General features: G+C 33.0%; 1 protein-coding gene across 1 annotated transcript in view; it reads right to left on the reverse strand.

Annotated features, from left to right (window-relative positions):
• Positions 1–23,164, reverse strand: part of DMD (dystrophin) — a 1,496,890-nt gene that overhangs the window by 1,425,322 nt on the left and 48,404 nt on the right. Inside the window, exons 8-11 of the mRNA XM_027775723.1 lie at positions 14,704–14,826; positions 11,993–12,130; positions 9,122–9,274; positions 8,074–8,256 (exon numbers count right to left, since the gene is read on the reverse strand). Coding sequence (XP_027631524.1) covers positions 8,074–8,256; positions 9,122–9,274; positions 11,993–12,130; positions 14,704–14,826 — 597 coding nt within the window. The remainder of the gene's footprint in view (positions 1–8,073; positions 8,257–9,121; positions 9,275–11,992; positions 12,131–14,703; positions 14,827–23,164) is intronic.

The raw sequence follows: 23,164 nt of genomic DNA on the forward strand, positions 1-23,164 counted from the left end.
AAGCAACTGTAACAAAAACTTCTATTTTTGTGTCAGCAGGTGATGTGGTAGTTAAGGCACTGGATTCCCACATGACCAACATTGGTTCAAGTCCCAAACCTGGTGGCTTGAAAGTCACACCAGGCATGTATGTGTGTATGCTCCAAATCCCAGGAGAATGGAGGATAAGGGATTATAGTGTGGCCTTCCTTCCTTGGGGGGGGGGTACTTTTCACTTTCTCTTTCTCTGTCTCTCTCTGTATTTCTCCAGCAGGTGCATGCATCCTATGGCAAAAAAATAAATAAATAAAATAAAATAAAATAAAATAAAATAAAACTGTCCTTAATTTCAGTCTTAAACTCTCATTTTGCATGTATAATGAACATTTCATAATAGTAAATACTCATATGATATTCATAGATTTTACCTCAAAGTTCTACTAAATGTTCATTGTTCCTATATAGCAGTATAACAAGAAAGTCACAGAACTTATGAAAAAAATCTAGGTGAAGCATATTATAGATTTTACCTCAAAGTTCTACTAAATGTTCATTGTTCCTATATAGCAGTATAACAAGAAAGTCACAGAACTTATGAAAAAAATCTAGGTGAAGCATATTCCATCAAGGAACAAAATGTGCAAAGGTCATGAGACACAAATGGAGTTGATAATTTAGGTATAGAGGAGAAACCTTGATGCTTCTGTGGGAAGCACTGGCAAGCACCAGAACACCCAAAAGATAGGTAAATTTCAATTAATAGGAGTGAGAGGCAGGAGCCAAGTCATATAGAAGTTCCTAGGATTTCATTGAAAGGGTAATGAACAGCAGGAACTGAATATAATCTCATTTTTTATCTTAGAAAGAGCCCTCTGGCTTCACCATGGAGAATACAGAATAGATGGAGAAAGAGGAGGGTGGGAGAAGGGGGAAGAGTATAAGGAAGGAAATTAAGGAGGAAAATAGAGAGGCAGGACATTTTGGGGACACAGAAGTGAGTTATTTTTGGTTGATGATAATGTATTTAGTATGCTCAACTGGACTGGTGTGAAGGGTATTCATGTTCGGTAAATTCGACTTACAAGCAAAATGATGTATAGTGATTAAATGCATAAAGAATATTAATAATAATAATAGTATTAGAAAAGAAAGAAAGAGGAGAAGCAGGTATTACAGTTGAAGTAACCCAGCTGAGAGATGATGATGTTGTAGACTTCCAAAATATAGCTACTACTAAGTGAGGGCGTAAAGATGTATTTTACGGGTATATCCAATTGATTTAAAAGAAATCACATAACATCAAGAAGAGAAAAATTGTGGATGATGTTCAAGTTTTTGCCCTACATGAAAGATAGTGCAATTAACTGACATGTGGAGAGCTTGGTGGGTACCAGTTGATGTAGACTGGTGTGTGTTGGTGGAGGAGTGTGTGCATGTCAATTATTCTTTATTGCCTGTGTTATGTTTGGGATGGCTATTAGGCATCACAAATAAGAAGTCAATGAGCTTTTAAATTACAACCCATTTTTAAGTTGACACTATTTGCGCAGCAATTTCTCTACAGTTGTACATAAAATGTTTTCACTGTAAATGAGTTCATGTATAATATAGCGCTTTGACTATAATAAAGATATTGGTACTTTAACAAAAGAAAAAAAATAGAAGTCATCCGATATAAAATGTTGAATATCAACCTCATATTCTTGGTATTTGATGTCATAGCATGTTCAGGGTCAAGGGATTGTGTTTAAAAAAGAGACATCTTCTTTTGCTTCTTACATTTAGATGATGTTTGTATTTTTTTTCTCTTGAGATAGGTTATTCATCCAAAAATATTACAAAGGTTTCCTCCATTTTTTTGTTCTCTATAAACAAGACAATTGGTAACAATTCATATTGAACACATTATGCACAAGCCTTATATTTGCTGTATCATTCTTTAGGTGGGGTAAAATAACTTTTATTGGGCCTTTGGAAAAGTCATGATGCATTTTTGCATAGAAAAAAAATGTGTCGTGACTTTTCTGATGATCTGATACATTTTCTTAGCACTGTCTTTTCCTTTCACAGCACTTACCAGAGTTTTAGCAGTAAATTATATTTTAAAAACTGTTCTTTACATAGAGGGGAAAAAAGTATATGCTGATTTCTATTGCTTTCTCCTTCCTTCTGGTTTCATTTTCCTTTATATATAAGTATATTGTTTAGTAATTAATTCAGCAAGAATATATAGGCAATATGTTCCATTACTTTTTGTTTATCAGAAACTAGTTCTCTGAAAATATTTGACTTCATTTTTGAATCACAGTTTACCTGATATTTGAAATTTTTGTAGTATTTTTTCTTTCTTCATTTTCTATCTTAGCCTTTAAAAAAAGATTAATATGTATTTCTTTCATGATAGAGGGAGAGAGAGAGAGAGAACTGGGTGAGGAGCATTCCCAATGGGATCTTCACACTATGATCCCATCTCCAGCCTTAGCTAGCCAGGATCACAGGAACATGAGCCCAGCATATACAAGGACATCTCCCATCGTGGTCCTAGAAACTTCCCATATGGTTTCAGTATTGTGGCACATTGTGGCACTGCTCTGTCACTGTGGCTGGCCTCTTTTACTTTTTTAATTGGTAGATGGTACATGTACTCACGAGAAAAAGATAGAGAGGAAGAGAGAGAGAAAGAGGAAGAAAGAAAGAGGAAGAGAGAGAAAGACATTTCTTTTTCACCCTAAAAGAACATGATCACGCTGCACTTCCTTCCTGCATGATTTAAAGGGTAGCTGGCCCTGTAGGATCTGGCCCTTTTAATCACTAGGCTATGGAGTCAGTATGTATGTATGTATGTATTTATTATTTTTGGTTTTTGCTATAGGATATGTGCGCACATCAGGAAGAGACAGAGAAAGGGAAAGTGAGAAATCTCCCCCCCCACCCCCCCATGGGAGATGGTCATTCCACAATCTCTTCTCCTGCATTCTTCTTCTGGGATTTTGGGCACACATGTACACATTCCTGGCATGATCCTTAAGTCGCCAGGTCTGGGACTCTAACCAAGGTCGGCCATATGGGAGTTCAACACTTTAACCACCATGCTCCCTGCCAGCCCCTCTATTTTGTCTTAAAATTTATTTTATTTGTGGAGAAAAGAGGGTGTATATGATCAACAGGTACCCTCAGCAGAGTCCTACCACATCACAATCTTTCCCCCAGCCTCCTAGCCAGCCAAGATCATAATCAGGGCTAAGATGTTCAGATTGACCTGGGACCCAAAATCTGTCCCCCCATATGTTCCCAGCACCAGACAGTAGCACCCCATCATGTGTGCCATCACAGCTAGGACTATGTAGCATTTTGAAAATATTTTATGTTTCTTCTAACATCTATCGTTGCTGAAAAGTCAGCTGTCAGTATTACAATCCTGTAAGTATTCTGTCTTTAGTTTTCATGATACATCCTTGGTAGCTGATGTTTTTAATTTCATTCAGAGCCAGCTACGTGAGGCATTTTCAATTTTTTCCATGCTAGTTGACTTTTATTCATTCTGAGTACTCATGCAAATTAAGAAATACTCAATGTTATTAAATGTCAGTCATTTATATAAACTTTTTGTCTCTTTCCCATGCTCTCCATTTTCTCAATGTGGAACTCTTCCCTTTTTCGAAGTCTATTTTTCTCAAAAAAGAGAGACAGACTGAGGTAGATAAAGAGGCAGAAAGACAATACCCTAACAGGGTCTTTACAGTGCAATCCACACCCCAGTCTCAGCCAGCTCGGAATCACAGGTACATGTGTTCCCAGCATACTCAGAGCATGGTGTTTTACCACTGTACCACCATCTGGCCCCTCAATCTGGAACTCTTTCCATGTATACACTTGAGTCTTTCATTCTGTCTTTCACATTTTCTAGTACTTTCAGGAAAACCAAAATTTCCTCAGTATTTTTCAAATATAGGTTTTTTTTCCTTCTATAACAAATCCATTATTTAAAAAGCTGTTTGAGTCATTTCAATAATTATATTTTTATTTCTAGACTTTTATTTTTCATATCTTTTCCACATTTCAAAACAGTCTGTTTTCATTGTAAAAATTCCATTCCATTTTTTCTTATTTTGGGGCATTAAAAAAATCCCCCCAGCAGGTGATTTCTCGCTTTCTGTCTCTCTGTCTTTCTGGTGAGCACCTGCACCCTATAGCAAAGACCCCTCAACAATTATTTTTAAATTAATTTTATTTTTAGATTTTTGCCATAGGGCATATACACCTGCCTGAGAGAGACAGAGAGAACTAAAGAGAAGGTAAGTGAGAAGTCATTCCCCAGGGAAGATGGCCATGCTGCAATCCCTTCACCTCCACGCTCCTCTTGGGATTTTGGAATGCAAATGTACTTAGTGTGATTTTTCAAGCTGCCAGATCTGGGACTTGAACCACAGTCAACCATGTGGGTGTCCAGTGCCTTAACCACTACACCATCTGCTGGCCCTCCAAAATGTTTATTTTAATGTCCTTTTCTGATTGTCTTCTTATCTCTAATTTCCTCAGGCTTACATTCTCTTTTAATTGTTTAGCATCTGCAAACATTACTCATGAAAAGAGATTTTATATGCATTGTAATTTTAGTGTGTGAGCTTATTTTTCTCAGGGGTTCCACATGAGCCTTAGGTTGTGATATTGACATTACACAATTTTGTTTGGGTTCTCTGAGGTTTACTGCTAAATGCTGTAACCAAGGTTAATTTTAAAAGATCTATGCACAAGTTTTCACTGTAGCATTTTTAGAGATTTATCTTTTTATCTTTCTCTTTACTTTCATATAAGAAGATAAGAATTCAGATAAGTTTATGGAGAATCACACCCTTCATTGATAGGGTCACCAGCTTTACATGGGATTTATATAAAAATTCTGTGCTACTAGACAAAGCCACCTGCCCATAGATTATGAAATCTAATTTGTAATTTGCATTGAATTAAATATACATGATACCTATTCTTAATGGCATTTAAACAAATGATGCATACTGAACCTAATTCTCTTAATTATATCTAAAGCTTTTGAAAACTCTTAGAATAATGTGTTTCTTCTCCAGAGTTCTTACATACAAGAAGTAGCAGAAATTTTGATCCATAGAGCCCATATAAATGCTACAAGTATTTTACAATTACCTTATTCCATCCTCAGAAACATTGTTATCCCTACTGTACAGAGGAGGAAAATGATGCTAAGAGAGGTTTACCAATGATTATATAGTTAGCAGAGAAAATCACCAAGATTCATATTTAGGACAGCTCATCCCCAGCATTGTTCTTTTTACTAGATCTCACTGCTATTATAATACATTCCACAGGGGAAAAAAAATCCTTATGTTCAGTTTACCATCACTCTTTGGGCTTTATAGAGCAGCCTCGCCTTTCTAGGCAAACCAACAGGAAATATATTAAAAATGGTTTATATTCCTACCTTGGGCAGGAGTTTCCCCACTGTGAAAATCTGAAGAAAATTTTACCTTTCTCCCACTCTGTTGTCCCTTTTTTACTGTCTCCAGGTTCATCTTGAAGAGCACCCTTTGCAGATACCCTCTACTTTGTTTCAGTCTGCACTCCTGTCTGGCTGAGGGCTGCCTCATGCTTGCCTCAAAGTCTTAGGTCTTTTCTGAGCTTTACTACTTGCTATACATAGTTCTTATATAGACACAGTCCCCTAAGTGCATTACTTTTATACTGCTTACTTGATTTATGACTCTTTATCTCTCAAATAAGAAAAATTAACTTCTTATTTTAAACTCAGCTCTCACATGCTAAGCACTTTACAGCACTGTCTACTATTTTGAATACTACTGTTAAGGCATCAAAGACTAATGGCAAATCTAGAGTTTATATTGAGAGAGAAGAGAAAGGGCCAACTAGGAATAGAGATAAAACAACAAAGGCAAATGCAGAAGCTATGACAACAGTGGTTGTATTAAGACCAGTGTAGGATTATTTCAAATATAGCTACTCATTAAAATGTTGATTTGTGGCTATCTCAAATGACTCTATTGTGAAAGAATTGGGAAAAATGACTCTAATAAGTGGCCAATCAATTTTACATTAGTGATCAGTGACATATAGAGATACATCTTAGCTATGTCTAAGTATGTACATATATATATATCAATCCATGTATTTATCCACTAATAATCTATTATCTTCATTTCTAATTAAAATTCAAAGTCAAATATAATTGTAATATTAGATAGCTATTCTTCATATATATTGTGATTGCTTCCACTATCACAGTAATGAAAAGTTAACATCAAAATGCTCCTCCCTACCTGTACCTTCTGAATTTTGGATAGCACATATATAAAAACCAAGAAAATTGGTTCATGAGGAAAATATATATTATTATTTTAATTTATTTATTACATTTTTATATTAATTTACATGTCCTTTCATTATTTCTTCAATAATTATTATATTATTGTACTAATATTTCTTAAGACACTATGAATGTAGATACAAAATGGGATTTTAAGTGGATAATTTATAGAGATTTTAATTCCTGTGTCTTTTTAACTATAAAGTATTACTAACTCAACTAGATTGTAACAAATTGTAATCCTGCATATTGTGTGTGTCAGAACATGGGGAAAACTGGAATGGAAAAAATGAGTTAGTAGATAATTCAAAGCAAAGGACTTCCCCTTGAATGATCTATTAAATCAAGGTAAAACTATTTTATAAGAATTTTCTTCTGGTTGCTTTAATCTTTTACTTCATTTTGCACCTGCAGACACATACGCTTTTCTGTTAGTGTAAGCTTGAATGATTTGTGACATACTATGTTTATAACATCTAATATGAAGGATAATAGGCTAAAACATTCAATCAGCTGGAATTAGACTTCAAATGTAATACAGTTTCAGTATTTCTTATATTACATCTTCCAGTTGCTCAGAATATGCAGCTACTATTAAATTTAGGGAATTATATTTTATAGAAAATAGTGTACTCATGAATTTTCTTAAAGTGTAAAAATAAGTCACAAGAATATGCAGCATAGTCTCCCTTATATGTTTATGAAATAATCTTAATTGTCTTAGATGTACTTAAAAATATGCACCTCATTAAATGGAATTGATAATAACACAAAGGAAATTCCCAAGAAATCTTGTCTGCATGCAATCATCATTTACATACAGCAAAATGGTTGAATATCTGTTTGTCTCATGTAATTCAACATAATTATAAAGGCTTGTTTTCCAGACTTTGACACTCTGGTTTTGTGAGGAGTTCTTTTCTGGATAATTACAGGCAGTGACCATTCTGCTTCACTTTAAAAAAACTTGGAATAGGAACAAAAAAATGCATTTGCTAGAAAATCTCTGTGGTTTGTGCCCTATTACAAATAAAGAACCGAGAAGACCAAGCTTACAATTTTGAATTGTCTTTTTAAAGAAAAAATGGCAAACGTTCCATTCAGTTGTTTGAAAGAAGAACAGTTATTCTTCTTCACTTTGGCTTGTAACATTTCAAGAATGACATTATTTGATATTGTTCAATCTACTGTCAATTACCAACCATCTTCCTAGGCATCCAGTTCTTCTAATAAGCACTGTAATTCATTAAGTAAAGCCTGCTATGAGAACTAAGTTATTATTCTTTAAGTCAATGAGATAAAACCTTATGCAGGTTGATATAAGATGTTTCACAAAATATTTATAATTTACCATATATACATTAAGAAAGTAAAATTAGCATGGGATGATCTCAGGAAAGCAATACATACTTTTGGATTAGACACTGAAGTAAAGTAAATGTATGATCAATTGACAAATTCACATTGCCAATGTTATGAAAAAATGATGCAGCAAAAAAAATTAAGATGTATTTTTTTCATTTTTGATAAGGGGACTTTTTCCTATGAGTTAATTGATTTATGCCTTTCATCTGAGAAATTACTAGTCTTACAGAAGCCCAAAGTGAGGGAAACTACTCACTTTCATAATGCATGTTAGGAGTTTGAAATTGCACCCAGCTATTTAGTTTCTTTTGTTAGTAGGCCTCTGTTAATAGAGTAGCAGGTGCATACGCGTGGGTTTGCCAGTAACAACTCACAATTTGTGCAAAGTTGAGTCTTCGAAACTGAGCAAATTTGCTCTCAATTTCCCGCCAGCGCTTGCTGAGCTGGATCTGAATTGGCTCCACTGCCATTGCGGCCCCATCCTCAGACAAGCCCTCAGCTTGCCTACGCACTGCATTCAGCTCGTCTTTCTTCTTCTGCAATTCACGATCAATTTCCTATTGAGCAAAACCAATACAGGGCCCAGGGCAGTTAGCTAACCACAACAACCAACCTGCAAGCAGCAAATACTTCCCTCAGAAATTCATAGGCTGGTGTCCCTTTATTGTCACCTTTCAAAATCTGCAAATATGGAAGGTGTCACGGTCATCCTCCCCAATAATTCAAATATTATTTCAGTTAGCCTTTGAATGCTCAGTTTTAGGTATTCTAATTAAGAAGATATTTAAATTGATCTAACATTTTCTTTCTTCTGAATTACTTTGGTATTTTGGAAGTTGACCCAAAATGGAGCGATTACACATTATTTACTAGGGACCATCCTTATAGAATATAGTTTAGAGAATAAGTGAATAAGGTATCTATCTTTTTTTTTTTTAAGTTTTGAGGAACTCAACAGAGAATGAAGCAAAATAAAAAGTGTAAAATAATAACAAAAAAAATCTTCAGACAATATGCAAATAAATCTATAGAGATTTGACACTGATGTGTGAAGATGCTCTGATGAAATGAATGTGCTAACATGAGAAAGAAGTCGTCCATAAACCGATAAGTCATTAGTTCATCTGGAACAAAGATACACAAAGTCAATTACAATTTTACCAAAAAACACATGACATTTCTTATTCCATTTTACATTGTCTAAAAGTAAAACATTTTATTCATTCAACATTATGTCCATTGAATAACAGTACAATACATTTACTAAAACAAAACACAATACAAGGAAATGCATCAAATTAAAGAGAACACTAATAGGAGAAACAAGAACATCAACATTTTAAATATGACCCTCACGGATTAAGTTCAAGTAATTAAACTGTAGCAATAAAAGCTAGTATTGACATTCTAAAACAACATTACCTTTATTTTCCTTTCATCTCTGGGTTCAGGTAGGCTGGCTAATTTTTTTTCAATGTCATCCAAGCATTTCAGGAGATCATCAGCCTGCCTCTTGTACTGATACCACTGATGAGAAATTTCTAGAGCCTTTTTTCTTCTTTGAGACCTCAAATCCTGTTCATGGTGCAGATATTATTAAAATATCAATATATACATAGAGTACACCTTTGACTATAGTTATTTACAAAACAATATGAGTTCCTCATCTTTTTGGACAAGTAAGGTTTAATTCACACTTAAATGCAAAGCATACAGATACATGACGAAATTATGTATTTATGTGGCAGGATCCATGTACAAGCAGCTAAGACACTTGCGCAACAAATGGGAAAGGATTTTCTCTTGTATGTTCAAACTGGTTTCAAACATTTACTTGACTTCTAATGAGCTAATTGTGCAGTCTTTGGAAATAGTTTGGTATATAAACACAATGGACTTAACTAAATAGTTGTAAAGTTTTACTTAGTGAGCTTGAATTTTACTTTTAAAGTAAGTAAAAGTCTAAGATTATTATCTTCAGCCCTGGGATCCATCAACAAAATTTTAACATTAAATAGCCAAGCAGTATACATTCATGGTTTTAGAAATGCCTGTAAAAATGTTTCATAGGCCACTATTATTCTGTGATGAGAAATACCAAATCATTTTAGTTAAATCATAAATTGTTCTAAGCTGTATGTGTTGAAATGTGACTATTATTTATGAAGCTGAGAGTATACGTGAAAATGACTATCTTAATGTTAGAAAAATGTTTTTCCTTTTAAGACTTACATGGACAACCTTTAACTGTAGCAAATCATCTTCAAAACACAAATATGATAAACTATTGTGAAAAGAGAAAGTGCATGCTTTCTAATCAAGCTGATGAGATAAATAAGGGTAGCTGTTTTAATAAATCAACCAAAGGAAGAAAGAATCAATCATTTTATTCCTTGCAATATCATTCAACCAAAGGGGGAAAGAATCAATCATTTTATTCCTTGCAATATCTTCTGTGATCAATGGAATTTGTCAAAATGTCTTTCTGTAAATCATGAGAATAATAAGAGCTCTGTATACAGCTTTCATTTCTTCAGAGAGGTAGCAATAGTTTTATGTTCAGGTTTAACTCCAGCTCAAGCAAATGATATCAAAGAACTGCTGAAAAATTCATCGCATTGGAAATTCTGACCTTTGCAAATCCTAAGGACTAGAATTGGAACCACTGAATTTGGTGGCGCAGATTGCTTTGGCAAGTAGATTTGATGATTTTCATTAATCGCTTGTAGTATGTATTTGCAAGAATGTTCTAAATGTCATCAGTTATTTTGTTTAAAACGGGGGATGTAAAATTTCCTGCAGTGTACATTTTATATTGAATTTCCAAACCTCCTGCGGAGGTAATAAATGCCTGAGATGAGTCAGACAGAAGGTGACTTTTTTCTAAGATATCAAGACACAGCCATGTGAACAGGGGTTGAGCCATGCACTATTCGTGACACAGCTTGCATCTTTGCCAAGAAAATGGGCTTGGTGGTCATAAATCTGAAACTTCTTTTATTTCCTAAGCGCAAGGTGATGTGTAGTATGTAAAAAGAATGAGAGACAGCATATAGATTTCTTTAGAGTTATGCCAGATAACCATTAAACACTGCTGTTCAGTAGGGCACATATCATCATATGACCAGTGTAGATGCTTCTGAAAGCTTAGTCACAGTTGGAAGGGTGTGAATTACACAGCTTTCTGATTTTCTGAGCACATTGTGGTTTGCTTCTGTACTCCCTTGAGGAAGGGGCCTTTTGTATTTACTATATTTATCAGCAGTTACCTTCGGAACACCTGCTGGCCAATTAGACTTTCCTTGTGGATTCCTTGCAGGCACAATATTGTGTAATTACATTCACAGCAGTGTTTATTTGGTTGACTACAGGGGAAAAGGTTTTATCCTCTTATTTGCATATAGAAAGCAGACTCCATCCACCTACTAGGTAGATACCCCCACATAGCTACATAGCTCAAAAGAGTGATTTACAATGAAAGCTCCACAATTAACAGTATTAGAAAATCAGACATGCATGTAAATAGTGAATATTGCAAAGCATATACAAAAAAGTTATTTCACAAGACTTTTCACATGTCCAGGCTCCTCTCAAGAACTTTCTAGAGATTATTATAGAAAAAACAATAGTTTATTGTTTCTCCTGCACAATTCAGATGAGTCATGTGGGTACTTGAAACCATATACTACCAGTCCTTAATATGAAAGTATTAATCTTCGTCATTGGTATTAATATTATTTTGGACAAATCCATATGAATGAAATTAGATTCTTGTAGATGCTTAATTAGTTGAAAAGAATGACTCTCTTAAAGGCACAGTAAAGTTCATTTTTCAAAAATCAGGAGAATTCAGATCTTATTAAACAGGTATTAGGTTACCTGAAAATTGGGCCTACTAGAAATAACACCAGTAAAGTAAACGGGAATAATGGGAAAATATAAATTAGTTATTCTGGCAGTTAGGCCGATTTTTCAACACATATATAAAAGTAGTTTAGAAAAATAAAGTATATATGAAAATGAAATGTAAAAATACTATGACTGATGCATTTTGATAACTTCTGGTGACTGCTCAGAAAAAGTCCTATGAACCGAAAACATAATTTTTAAGCAATGCATTTTTCAAAATCAGACACCACTGAAAATGCTAAAGCACATACATTGAACATAAAAAAAGTGTGAATTTCTGGTGGCTAAAGTTCTTAAGCAGATTTTTATTTATGAGCAATATATATTTACCCTACATACAAAAATAAACACAGGCAAGGTATATTATAATTTTAGCTCTAATACCTTGAGAGCATTATGTTTTGTCTGTAACAGGTGCTGTTTTATCTTTATTTCCTCTCGCTTTCTCTCATCTGTGATTCTTTGTTGTAAGTTGTCTCCTCTTTGTAACAATTCTTTTACAGTACCCTCATTGTCTTCACTCTGATTAAAAACAACAAGTACAGTCTTCATTTTGGTTTTTAAAAAAGCTGTACATTGTTAACAGAGATAATAAAACATGTTATTTAAACACACGCAAAAAATCCAATTTAAAACTTTCAGGGAATGTTATTATAAGATACTGTGCTCAGAGCTCTTTTGCATTTTGTCCTTTACATTTTAAAGGAATTAAGTTTCCTCCCATCTAGTTCTGAAGAACACTTTTTCTTTGTAAGGGGCATATGTAAGAAGGAAGAATGGGGGAATAAATTACATTCTCATTTTCTTATTTCAGACAAGTTGTAAACTGCCGTAAAAGTTTTTCTTTGGTTTTGATTTTTAGTATAGTTCTAGAATTTAAAAGTTTGGTGAAGTAAAGTAATCTTGTCTTTTATAATGTTAATTGGTCCATATAGGAATATGGATATGCATATGTGAGTGTGAAGTGGCAACAAATCTTAAAATATTAATACACTACTAAGTGAAAATGTTTCATTTTAAATGTACATTAATTTCTATCAAATAATCTTTGCTTTCTATTTGAAATCTAATTTAGGATAAATATTGGTATCTTAGTAAATTATGTATCATGTTGCAGTCAACTATTGCAAATTATGAATTTCTAAAAGTAGGTCATATATGAAAGTTCATTTTAAACAAATCAGAACAGATAGGTATTTAAGAATGGACTGGAAAAAGGAATTTAAAGGTATTCAGTGTGATTTTTTTGTGAGACACCAAGAAAAATATTTTAATGCAATTACTTAGAAATAAAAAGAGTGGAATAAGTGCTAGTCTGAACTACTGTCTACCTGTCTTTCAATTCAGAATCTAAAAGCTTTTTGTCCAGGAGGCTTACCATATAATGGTACTCAAGATACTCTATGAACTAGGGGTAACAGATAAGAGACAATTTTTAAAAGTCAGGACCAGCAGTTGGTGTAATGGCTATGTCACTGGACTGCCATGTAGTCAATCATGGATTGAGTCCTGGACCCAGCGGCTTAAACGCACACTGGGCACGTGTGCGTGCGTGCCCAAGATACCAAGAGGAGAATGGAGCAGAAGGGATTGTGGTGTGGCCATCCCCCCGGGGGGTGATTTCTCTCACTCTCTGTCTCCCTGTCTCTCTCTGTTTTTCTGGCGAGTGCACACACCCTATAGCAAAAACCTCTCAAAAAAAATCATTTGTGTGCATGTGTGTATCCATGGAATTATGTGCTATCAACCTAAATCTGTAGTGCATGTTTAAACTGCACACAACTTCAGAACTATTCATTTTCTTTAGAGGGAATTGGATTGTTTTTATCTGAGATGTGTCAATTAATAGTCTAATGGAAGTTATAGCATAACACAGAGTGGCTTATTTCAACATGTCTTTTAAAAGTCTGCAGTGTTTTGCTAGGGCTGAGGACAAGAACAGAGAAAGAAAACCCACTTCATCCCCTGACCCTGGCCCCTGACACACCAAATGAGGGCTATAGGGCAGGGTTGGTGGTCAGCCCCAGAGATAAGAAAGCAGCACTGTTTTTCACCTTGGTGCCCCCTCTGGGTTCTTCTTTGACATGAAGTAGAGGTAGTTGGGACTCAGCATCTTGGAAAGCCTCTTCTTGTCTTTCTTTCCATGAGCTGAGTTGGCAAGGCCACCATACCCCATACATGGGGAATACTGACTGAGGCAACTCCAGAAAAATCACAATAGATACCAGTGCAAACTAAGATTGGTGGAAATAGTTCTCTTATGATTTTGCATGCCTATTATCTACAACTGATATATAGCCTTCTGATGTCATTTTCAAGCACTGTCTGAGAAGTCTCTGGCATTGATACATAGCTGAGACACCTCTAGCATGGTACAGGTAAAGATTAAAAATGACACACGTGATGGCAGTGGAAGAGAAGAAAAGAAATTGTGAAAAGGGTGGTGAAGGGGGAAAAAAGTCAGTGATTAGGGATATGCAGAAATATTCAAGCCAGAGAGAAATTGAAAAAAAAAGAATTTGAAATTTATTGGGATTGAAGAATGTTCTGAGATCGGGAACCAACAGCTCATATGTTCATATTTTGTAAGCAGCATGAGTTTATGCACATTTTAGACATATACTGTAATATTTACTCAACTCTTTGGTAAGACCACTTTTTGTGGGAAATGTTAATCATCAATGTTTACACTGTATGTTGTAGCCCGTCTCTGGAATAGACATTATACTGTCAAAAACATTACTGACACCAAATGTCAGCCATGATAGCTGAGTTTCTTATTAAATTGATGATTTATTTTCTGATCTGACTCTTTTTTTCCTGATTACATGTTAACCTCTGAGTTTGAAAATAGCACAGGTCAAAACAAAATGCTGAGCTATTTATTAGGATCTGTAAGTGCTGCTGTATGACCACACCAGAGTAAATTGCATTTGTAATAAAAGGTCAACAAGAATACTTAGCATTTATAAAGATCATTATAATCACTAAACGTTCTGAGAATTCAGTTGGAGACTTGAGTTATCTAATTTCTTTCCAAATATTTATTCATTTTCACTCCTAGTTCATTCACACTTTTATCACAACCAATTTACCATATCTTTATTGAAGTCTTCCTCTTTCAGATTCACCCCCTGCTGAATTTCAGCCTCCAGTGGTTCAAGCAATTTTTGTATATCTGAGTTAAACTGCTCCAATTCCTTCAAAGGAATGGAGGCCTAAAAAAAAAGATAGTGCTAATTTAAATCAAAATTACTTTTTATTAGAAACATAAACCAAAAGAAATACATTTGTTCAACCTCCTGTTGCTAAACTAATGACATGCATTATTTTTCTATATTATAGTTGATGAAGGTTTTGAAATACAACTGGAAAAGTACCTGAGATTGCAAATAAGGAAAAACATTTAACATTACAAGAGCTGATCACACATGCAAGATAATGCAATTCATCATTCTGCCGTGTCAACAACAGTTGATTTACATATATTTGACTGGGCTAATTTTTAATATTCTAAAGTTGGATTTGATCTAATTTTTAATATTGTGATTTAAATATCATTTAGGTAAATATGTCTTATCCAAAATTGTCTCATTCATCAAATAACAGTAGCCTCAGGTAGAGATGCAGAATTGTTACCTTATTTTTAGAAATACTATATGGCAATCTACTTAGAGATCTTAAATGATATTTTTAACATGGTAAAAGTGACAGGTATGCTCTCCTAAGACAAACAGTGCCATTAGTTGTCTTAGGAATGACTTCTGTGGTGGCGCAAATAAATTTAAATGAACAAACCCAGAATATTGCACATAAAGAATTTGAACATGGTTTCCAACCTTACAAACATCACTGTTTAATTTTGTCCCTGGTAATGACGGCAATCTCAAGAAACTGTAAAATCCCTAGATTTTCTAAGCAAAACACTTTGAAAGGTGTGATGAATGTAAAAACATTGGCAATCAAATACATATTCAAAAAGTATTCAGGATTTAATTATTAAAGTTTTGCTAATAAAATACACTTTTACATGCTAGATATTTATCTTCTATTTCATTCTTGTCATTAAAATACTAGAAGCTATTTTATCTCCAACAGATTTTTGAAAACCCATAGATGATATAGAGAAATTGGATTTTTTTTTTTTCTTCAGAGCTAAAAGTTTCCAATTTGTAAAAACCAATCCCAGGTACAACCTTCAGTGTCTTATACAAGGATGATTGCATTCTTTAAGATTAATTTCCACCTACATTTCCCCAATCACATTCCCAACCACAGGTTTACTCTAGCTTTATTAAAAGATGGTAACGTCTGGAAAACAATTAGGATAAGCATTCAAGAACAAACTAAATATCTAAAAGTAGTCTGTGACATATGAAGAAGTGACTCCTCAAATGCTATACATGAGAACATGACTCTCACATTTAACGTGAATAAACACATATCTTCCAGGCACTTGTACACATCGCAGAAAAACGTATCGAATCTTTTAAAAATAATTTAATATTAGTTTTTAAATCCTAATGACCATTTATCATTGAAATATTATAATAGCCTTTTGAACCAGTGAGATTGGTAATACTTTAATATGCTTAAAGGGTATTTCAATCTCTTATTATCAGTGTGCTTCTGTACTTAAAAACCATGCATTGTTTAAAGGATTATAAAGGTAAAAAGATTCACACGCTTTAGAATTATAGGTATACAACATCTGATGGTAATTGATATTATTCAACTATTGCCCACATTTGCTAATGTTTAATAAGAACAACTGTACTGTGTTACACAATTTTGTGAATTTTTGATAATATTTAAAATAACTTTTATTGACTATCTGGATGTCCAAATAGCATGGCTCTACTTGCAGTGAGATTTAATTGTTTCACTCCACCTGCTTCTTCTCTGGTTCATCTTCTCTTCACATAAACAGAGTAGTTCCTAAGGCTCAGAGCCTGGTCCTGTGCACCTCTTTCTCAAAGTTTCTTCCATAATCAATTGTATTGCCTTTTATAAAGTTATCTATAATTTCCATATCTTCTAAATTTTTATATTTAGCTGTGAACTCACTTTTGAATTCCACTCTAGACTCTTCACATAGGCACCTGTTTTCTCATTTGAAGTTCAACATGTCTAGGAGTTCGTTATCTTTACCTCAAATTGTTGCTCCGCTAACTTCCCTAGTTCTGTTAATACAAGATAATTTTTCCTCAGTCATCCAGGCTTAAAACTTAGAGCGTGTTATTCTTGAACACTTCACTTTAATGTCTGATAAATAAGTGCAATTTCACTCTCTATAATCCACTTGTTTCCTATTTCCACACTCCATCTTTCTGAGTTTTTACATGCACAGTCTCCTTTCTCCATACTAGTTCCAATCAGTGCAAAGTGATCAGATCAAGATGTCCCCCAAACATTACTTCCATTATGCTATTTTTTTGCCCCCAAATCATATGCATCTACCGAGTACACATAGAACAAAGCCCAGATATATAACAGAGCAATAGTCAAAGCTTGCTCTAATCTTGATCCATGGACATTTCCAGCCTTACTTTTATTTATTTATTTGATTTTCAAAATTGGCTTTTATTTTTATTCTCATTTTTAAATTTTTTATGTGCAAATATACATCTTTCTGGCAGGTCATTTGGTAATCTGCTATTCCTCCCTCCAGGCCTTTAGAAGGCTTTGTATCTCCTTGTGATGAGCATAAGCCACTGAACGAGAATGTATGGATTGCAAATGGGCTCTACTCTTGACTAGCTGAAGGATTTGGGGCAAGTTATTTATCTTTTTAGAGCCCCAATTTTTTTTTTTTTATCAGTAACATGCAGATAAGTAGAATGTCTACCCCACATGGCTGTTAGGATCAAACATGTTAGAATGGTATCTGGTATGTAAAATTACTCAATAAATTTTAGCTACGACTATTTTCTCTCAAAACCCTATGCATACACGAGACATAAATTCTCAATAAATCTTGGCTCTTATTGTTTCTTGTCAAAATCACTCCATTCGTTAGTTTAAATCAAGACTTTCCTCTGTTGAAAACATTGTTTTTTTAAGGTTAAATGAAATTCTTGTTGATAGGAGAATGTTTCATATTACCAAAGGACTTCCTAAAGCCATGAAATTCTAACAGTGAACATTGAGAAACTTAGACTCCAATCTTAGAAAGTTGTATCATTCTGAATAGCAAAATTATTGATTAGTTACTGGCAATAATAGAGTAAGTGGGCTTCAGGAGGACCCTAAATGGCTTTGCATTTGCTTTAGACTGTGTAACATTTTTATCATGGATTATTCGGAGACACAAAAAGCATGCAAAAATAACCCCAAAATCGGTGGGATGAGTTCCATGAACACCCTATGAAAATGAGGACTTTGTCTGTCTTATTCAACCTAGAATCATTCCTTGTACATAGCAGGCACTCATAAGTACCTATTTCCTGAAAAAAAAAAAAAGTAAACGAGTGAATAACTAATAAGAGAATAGCATGGGCTTGGAATTTTAAATAACATAGTTTATAGAGAAAATTCAGGAGACCTGATTGGTCAGCACATTAATGCTGGCCAAATATTAGCAACAATGTGATACCGCCAAGTACAAACAAATAAACGGACACAAGCAGATGTGAAAGGACTTTAGGAAATACTACTACAGAATTACTCAGGCAAGACAATGGAAACTTTGGCTTCATTAGGTTTCTCAAAGTCTACTCCATGTTTAGTAAAAAGAAAGGCCTTTCTCAGCTTAAGGATTTAAATTACTCTGTGTGGTTACGAAGTCAATAGCTAGAATCAATGGGAAGAAATTTGAAGGCTGAATTTTAGGTGAATAAGAGAATGACTGATTGGAGCTGCAATCTTTTTAAAACACTAATTTTAAAGTAGTGGATTTCTCTTAGCTTAAAGTATGCAAACAGAGGCTACAGGATGATGTATTAGGTGATATTTTAGAAATGATACTCTGGTGCATGAGTACTTTCCAGAAGTTTTATCACCTTCCAGTAAATACTCTCTCCTAAACTTAAATCCTTGATAGTAGTGCAGCTACAAGTCATTTATGTAATTTTAAAAGTTATGGTTACCATAATTGTAAAGTAAAAAAAAAAGAGTTAACTTAATTGAAATAATTTATTTTATCAATAGATCCAGGATATCATATATATATTTATCATAAGTATAAAATTAAATTTGGGATAATTTGTATTCACTTTTCATACTGTTTTCCAAATCCATGTGCATTTTACATTTACATCACATCTTAATCTGGAGTAGCCACATCTCAAATACTCAGTGGCTGCATGTGGTTCATGGCCACCTTTTTGGACAGTATAAAGGTAGTATAACCATGACATTGAAAAGAATCAGTAACTCATTGTTAATTTGCAATCTGTTATTGGAGTAATGTCTTATCAGTAATATATACAAGTTTTACTTTATTCATTTTTAGTGGATTTAGATTATTCTTGTAATGTTTGTCTAATCAATCCACTTGCATTTTGTTTTAATTTTAAAGTAGTGGATTTCTCTTAGCTTAAAGTATGCAAACAGAGGCTACAGGATGATGTATTAGGTGATATTTTAGAAATGATACTCTGGTGCATGAGTACTTTCCAGAAGTTTTATCACCTTCCAGTAAATACTCTCTCCTAAACTTAAATCCTTGATAGTAGTGCAGCTACAAGTCATTTATGTAATTTTAAAAGTTATGGTTACCATAATTGTAAAGTAAAAAAAAAAGAGTTAACTTAATTGAAATAATATATTTTATTTTATCAATAGATCCAGGATATCATATATATATTTATCATAAGTATAAAATTACTAATGGTATAATTTGTGTTCACTTTTCATACTGTTTTCCAAATCCATGTGCATTTTACATTTACATCACATCTTAATCTGGAGTAGCCACATCTCAAATACTCAGTGGCTGCATGTGGTTCATGGCCACCTTTTTGGACAGTATAAAGGTAGTATAACCATGACATTGAAAAGAATCAGTAACTCATTGTTAATTTGCAATCTGTTATTGGAGTAATGTCTTATCAGTAATATATACAAGTTTTACTTTATTCATTTTTAGTGGATTTAGATTATTCTTGTAATGTTTGTCTAATCAATCCACTTGCATTTTGTTTTCTGAGAGGAATTTTTCAGGTAGTCCTGTAGGTATAGGAAGAATTATGAGTGGGCTTGACGACCCTTTATATCAGGAATCTCTATTCTTCACTTATGCATAATACTAGGTTGTATTTCATTATGATTTACGTATTTGAATGTATTATTTGGCTTTCAGGAATATCTGCTTTCTCTTCCTAAGTAGATTTTTGGTCCTTGAATTTGGCAATATATCTTACAATATTCTATGTTTTTGTAAGAAATATTACTACTTTTTGTATAGAAAAGATGATTATATCAATCGCAAGTCTTAGAATTACCTGTTAATCGAACAAATCAGTGATCAATTGTAGAATCAAAATAACCATAAGTAATCAAACCAATTATTTTAGCTATATTATTGACAGGATCAGACCAGCCATTTGACATCCATGTGATTATTGCTCTTTGTTCAGACATACGAAGTTTGAAAAACTTAATTGCTTTCCTTAAGAATTCAGTAGTTCACCATTAAGTTGTGACAATTCTAATATAGAAGACACTTTTCCAGTAAATTAAAGTTTTGTATGTCATTCCTTAGTGTTTGTTGTCTTCATAATTTGAAATTCTTATACAACTTTATTTAAAAAAATGGATGATGAGGAAGTATCTATAATTTAATAGATCATTCCTGCATGACCAGATTTTAAAACTAAGTATATAATGCCTGTCTTTTCCATTCAGAATTATGAAAAATTATCTAAAGTAGTTTAAAGTAATTATTAATAGGTTATTTTAATTATTGGGTAAATTATTGTTTTTGACTTTAAAGAAAACATATGACCACAGGAGAACTAGAATCACGATTAAATCACACGATGTTAGACAGTGTACACAGGATAGGTTTTAAAATATATAGAAAATTATTAAATAAAAGTTGTAATATTGTAGAAGGTATAGACCAAGCATAAGTTTTGCACAGTTTAAGTTTTTACTTACCTTTTATTTTAAGAGTTTTAGCATGACAATGCCATCATACAAAATACATATAAAGTAGAACATAGGGGAGTTTAATAAACAGATAAATGGACACAAAAGAAAGAAGAGACAGAGAAACTGAGAAAGACAACACTTTGTTTTCCTTGATCTTTTTAATGTTGTTTCAAATCGCTTAACAACTATTAATTGTGCTTTGTTAGATGATTTAAGGATTAATGAAATTTAAGGCTTTGTTGAAGTTTTGGCATTAAAGGTGACTTATAACAAGTTGACAAAGGGTAACAGACTGAAGAAAAGCAAAATCAATTACAAACTGATTCACTGTAAATTGAAAGCATTCAAAATTACTCAGATACACTTTATCAGTTTTAAAATATAAGCTTTCTTTTGGTTAAATATTACTTAAGCGTGCATAGATACACTAGCATAATAATGACTGTGTTTACACAGACAACAAAGTAAACATTAGTCAATCTGGACTATGGAATCTCAGTAATCATGATAAATGACCACTATATTCAAATTACACTAAACTCTCAATTGAAAATAAATAATCCAAGTGCAACAGATTGGTTTAAAATTGTTTCAAATCAATCAGTCTCCTCTTTCCATTCTGCAGTTTTGAAATTTATTTATCATTACAATATTAATATAGAAAAATAGAATAATTCATGGAAATCAAAATGAATAGTTTCAAGGCTAAGCAACACTCTATAATACATAAAAGACAGACTACTGTATGATATAAAGAAATATTTCAAATCATTTGTTCTGTAAAAAAAACTTACAAAGATAAATGAGAGTATTGAAAATAGACTACATTTATGCTAGAACAAAGATAACCAAATAAAGTGGTTTATAGACTTATTTGTTTTCTTTCAAGCTAATTAGAGCAAGCTATGAATAAATATAAAAAAGAATATTTTTAAATTAAATGAATTGACTCAGCATAGTGACATTTCATTGTTTACATTGCTCTGATGTTAGGTAAGTTGCTTGATTACTTTGATGAGTTGATGAAGAAATTGTTGCTCATTTGTGAGACTAACAAGAGGACATTACCCAGTATGTCCCTATTGACTTTAAATTGATGAGATTAATTTCATGGTTACACATTTCTTAATTGGATACAAAATATATTGGTTGGTTAAGATATGTTCATCAGTTAAGATTTAGTTTACTATCTACTTTTTGTTAAGTATAACATGGGATGGTTTTCTATTTCATGATTATGAGTTTAAATGAGTATCAAATGAAATGGGAAAAGATTTAACTCTAAAATATATGGTGGATGGGACACAGATAAATTAAAAGCAAAAACATAACACTTTGCACAATTTTGCATTTCTGACTTCCTCTAGATTTACAGAATTTCTTATTTTCTTTTTGCTTTTTCCTCTTCCTCCATTCCTTTCTCTCTTCTACTTTTTAATTCTTTTACCTTTTAATATAAAGAATTGTACTGAAATCACCATGTTTGAAGTGAAAATAGATATGATTATACTAATATATAATAGATCAACAATTTGATTTACAGTCAACAATTTGATCAACATTTGCTGATGTAACTCGAGGTAATAAGCTATGCTGAGGGTCACCATGTTACATGGACAAAGCAGACAAGGTTGAAACATTTTCTAACCCAGCCTTCTAGCTCTAAGAACTTGCACCATTCACTGGTCTCCCATAGCCCCCTATAAACATTTGAAAGTCTCTGGTCCAAAGAATGATTATTTTTCTACCAGCTGACACTGATCAAGGGAACATTTTTTTTTTCTTTTTAAAGGACTGTAATGAAGGATCACCAAGTAGCTTTAATTATTTCAAATGTCATGCTAAGAAGACTCAATTAGTTCTATCAAATGACACTGCTCACTAAACTCAATTACATATCCACTGTGAAAACACTTTAAATGATTACAAAAAGGATTTATTATCAAAATTGCAATGGAATTAACCTTGTTACAAGGATATCCGATTGAAAATATGAAAAAAATGTTGGCATAGAAATCTATTGATCGCTTAGCTTCTTCCTTATTTATTTCAGTGAAATAAAATTAGCAGATATATTATTCTTTAGTTTGGGTATTAATCTACTATGGTAACCTGAGGATAATAGCTGTAAATACTAAAAATTTAATGATATAAAAATCATGTAATATTTACAGAACTTTACCTGAATTTACCCCTACAATTTAAAAAATTTCTTTGTAGAAAAATTGGTATTTATATAATAGGAATACTAGTATTAATTAATGGGATCATATCCTTTTCTGTTAGAGAAGGTATTAAATTAAGCCATGATTAGAAATAGACTTTAAAGGGAAAAAAGGTCAAATGTTTGTATTGATAAATCTGATTATAGAAATTAGGTTACATTTAAAATGTTCAATTCTAATAAATCTTAATTTGACAATCTAAATCAAATTCACAAGATAAAATTATTTTTCACTG

Source organism: Tupaia chinensis, unplaced genomic scaffold, assembly GCF_000334495.1.
Source record: "Tupaia chinensis unplaced genomic scaffold, TupChi_1.0 Scaffold000600_1, whole genome shotgun sequence".
Classification (NCBI taxonomy): Eukaryota; Metazoa; Chordata; class Mammalia; order Scandentia; family Tupaiidae; genus Tupaia; species Tupaia belangeri.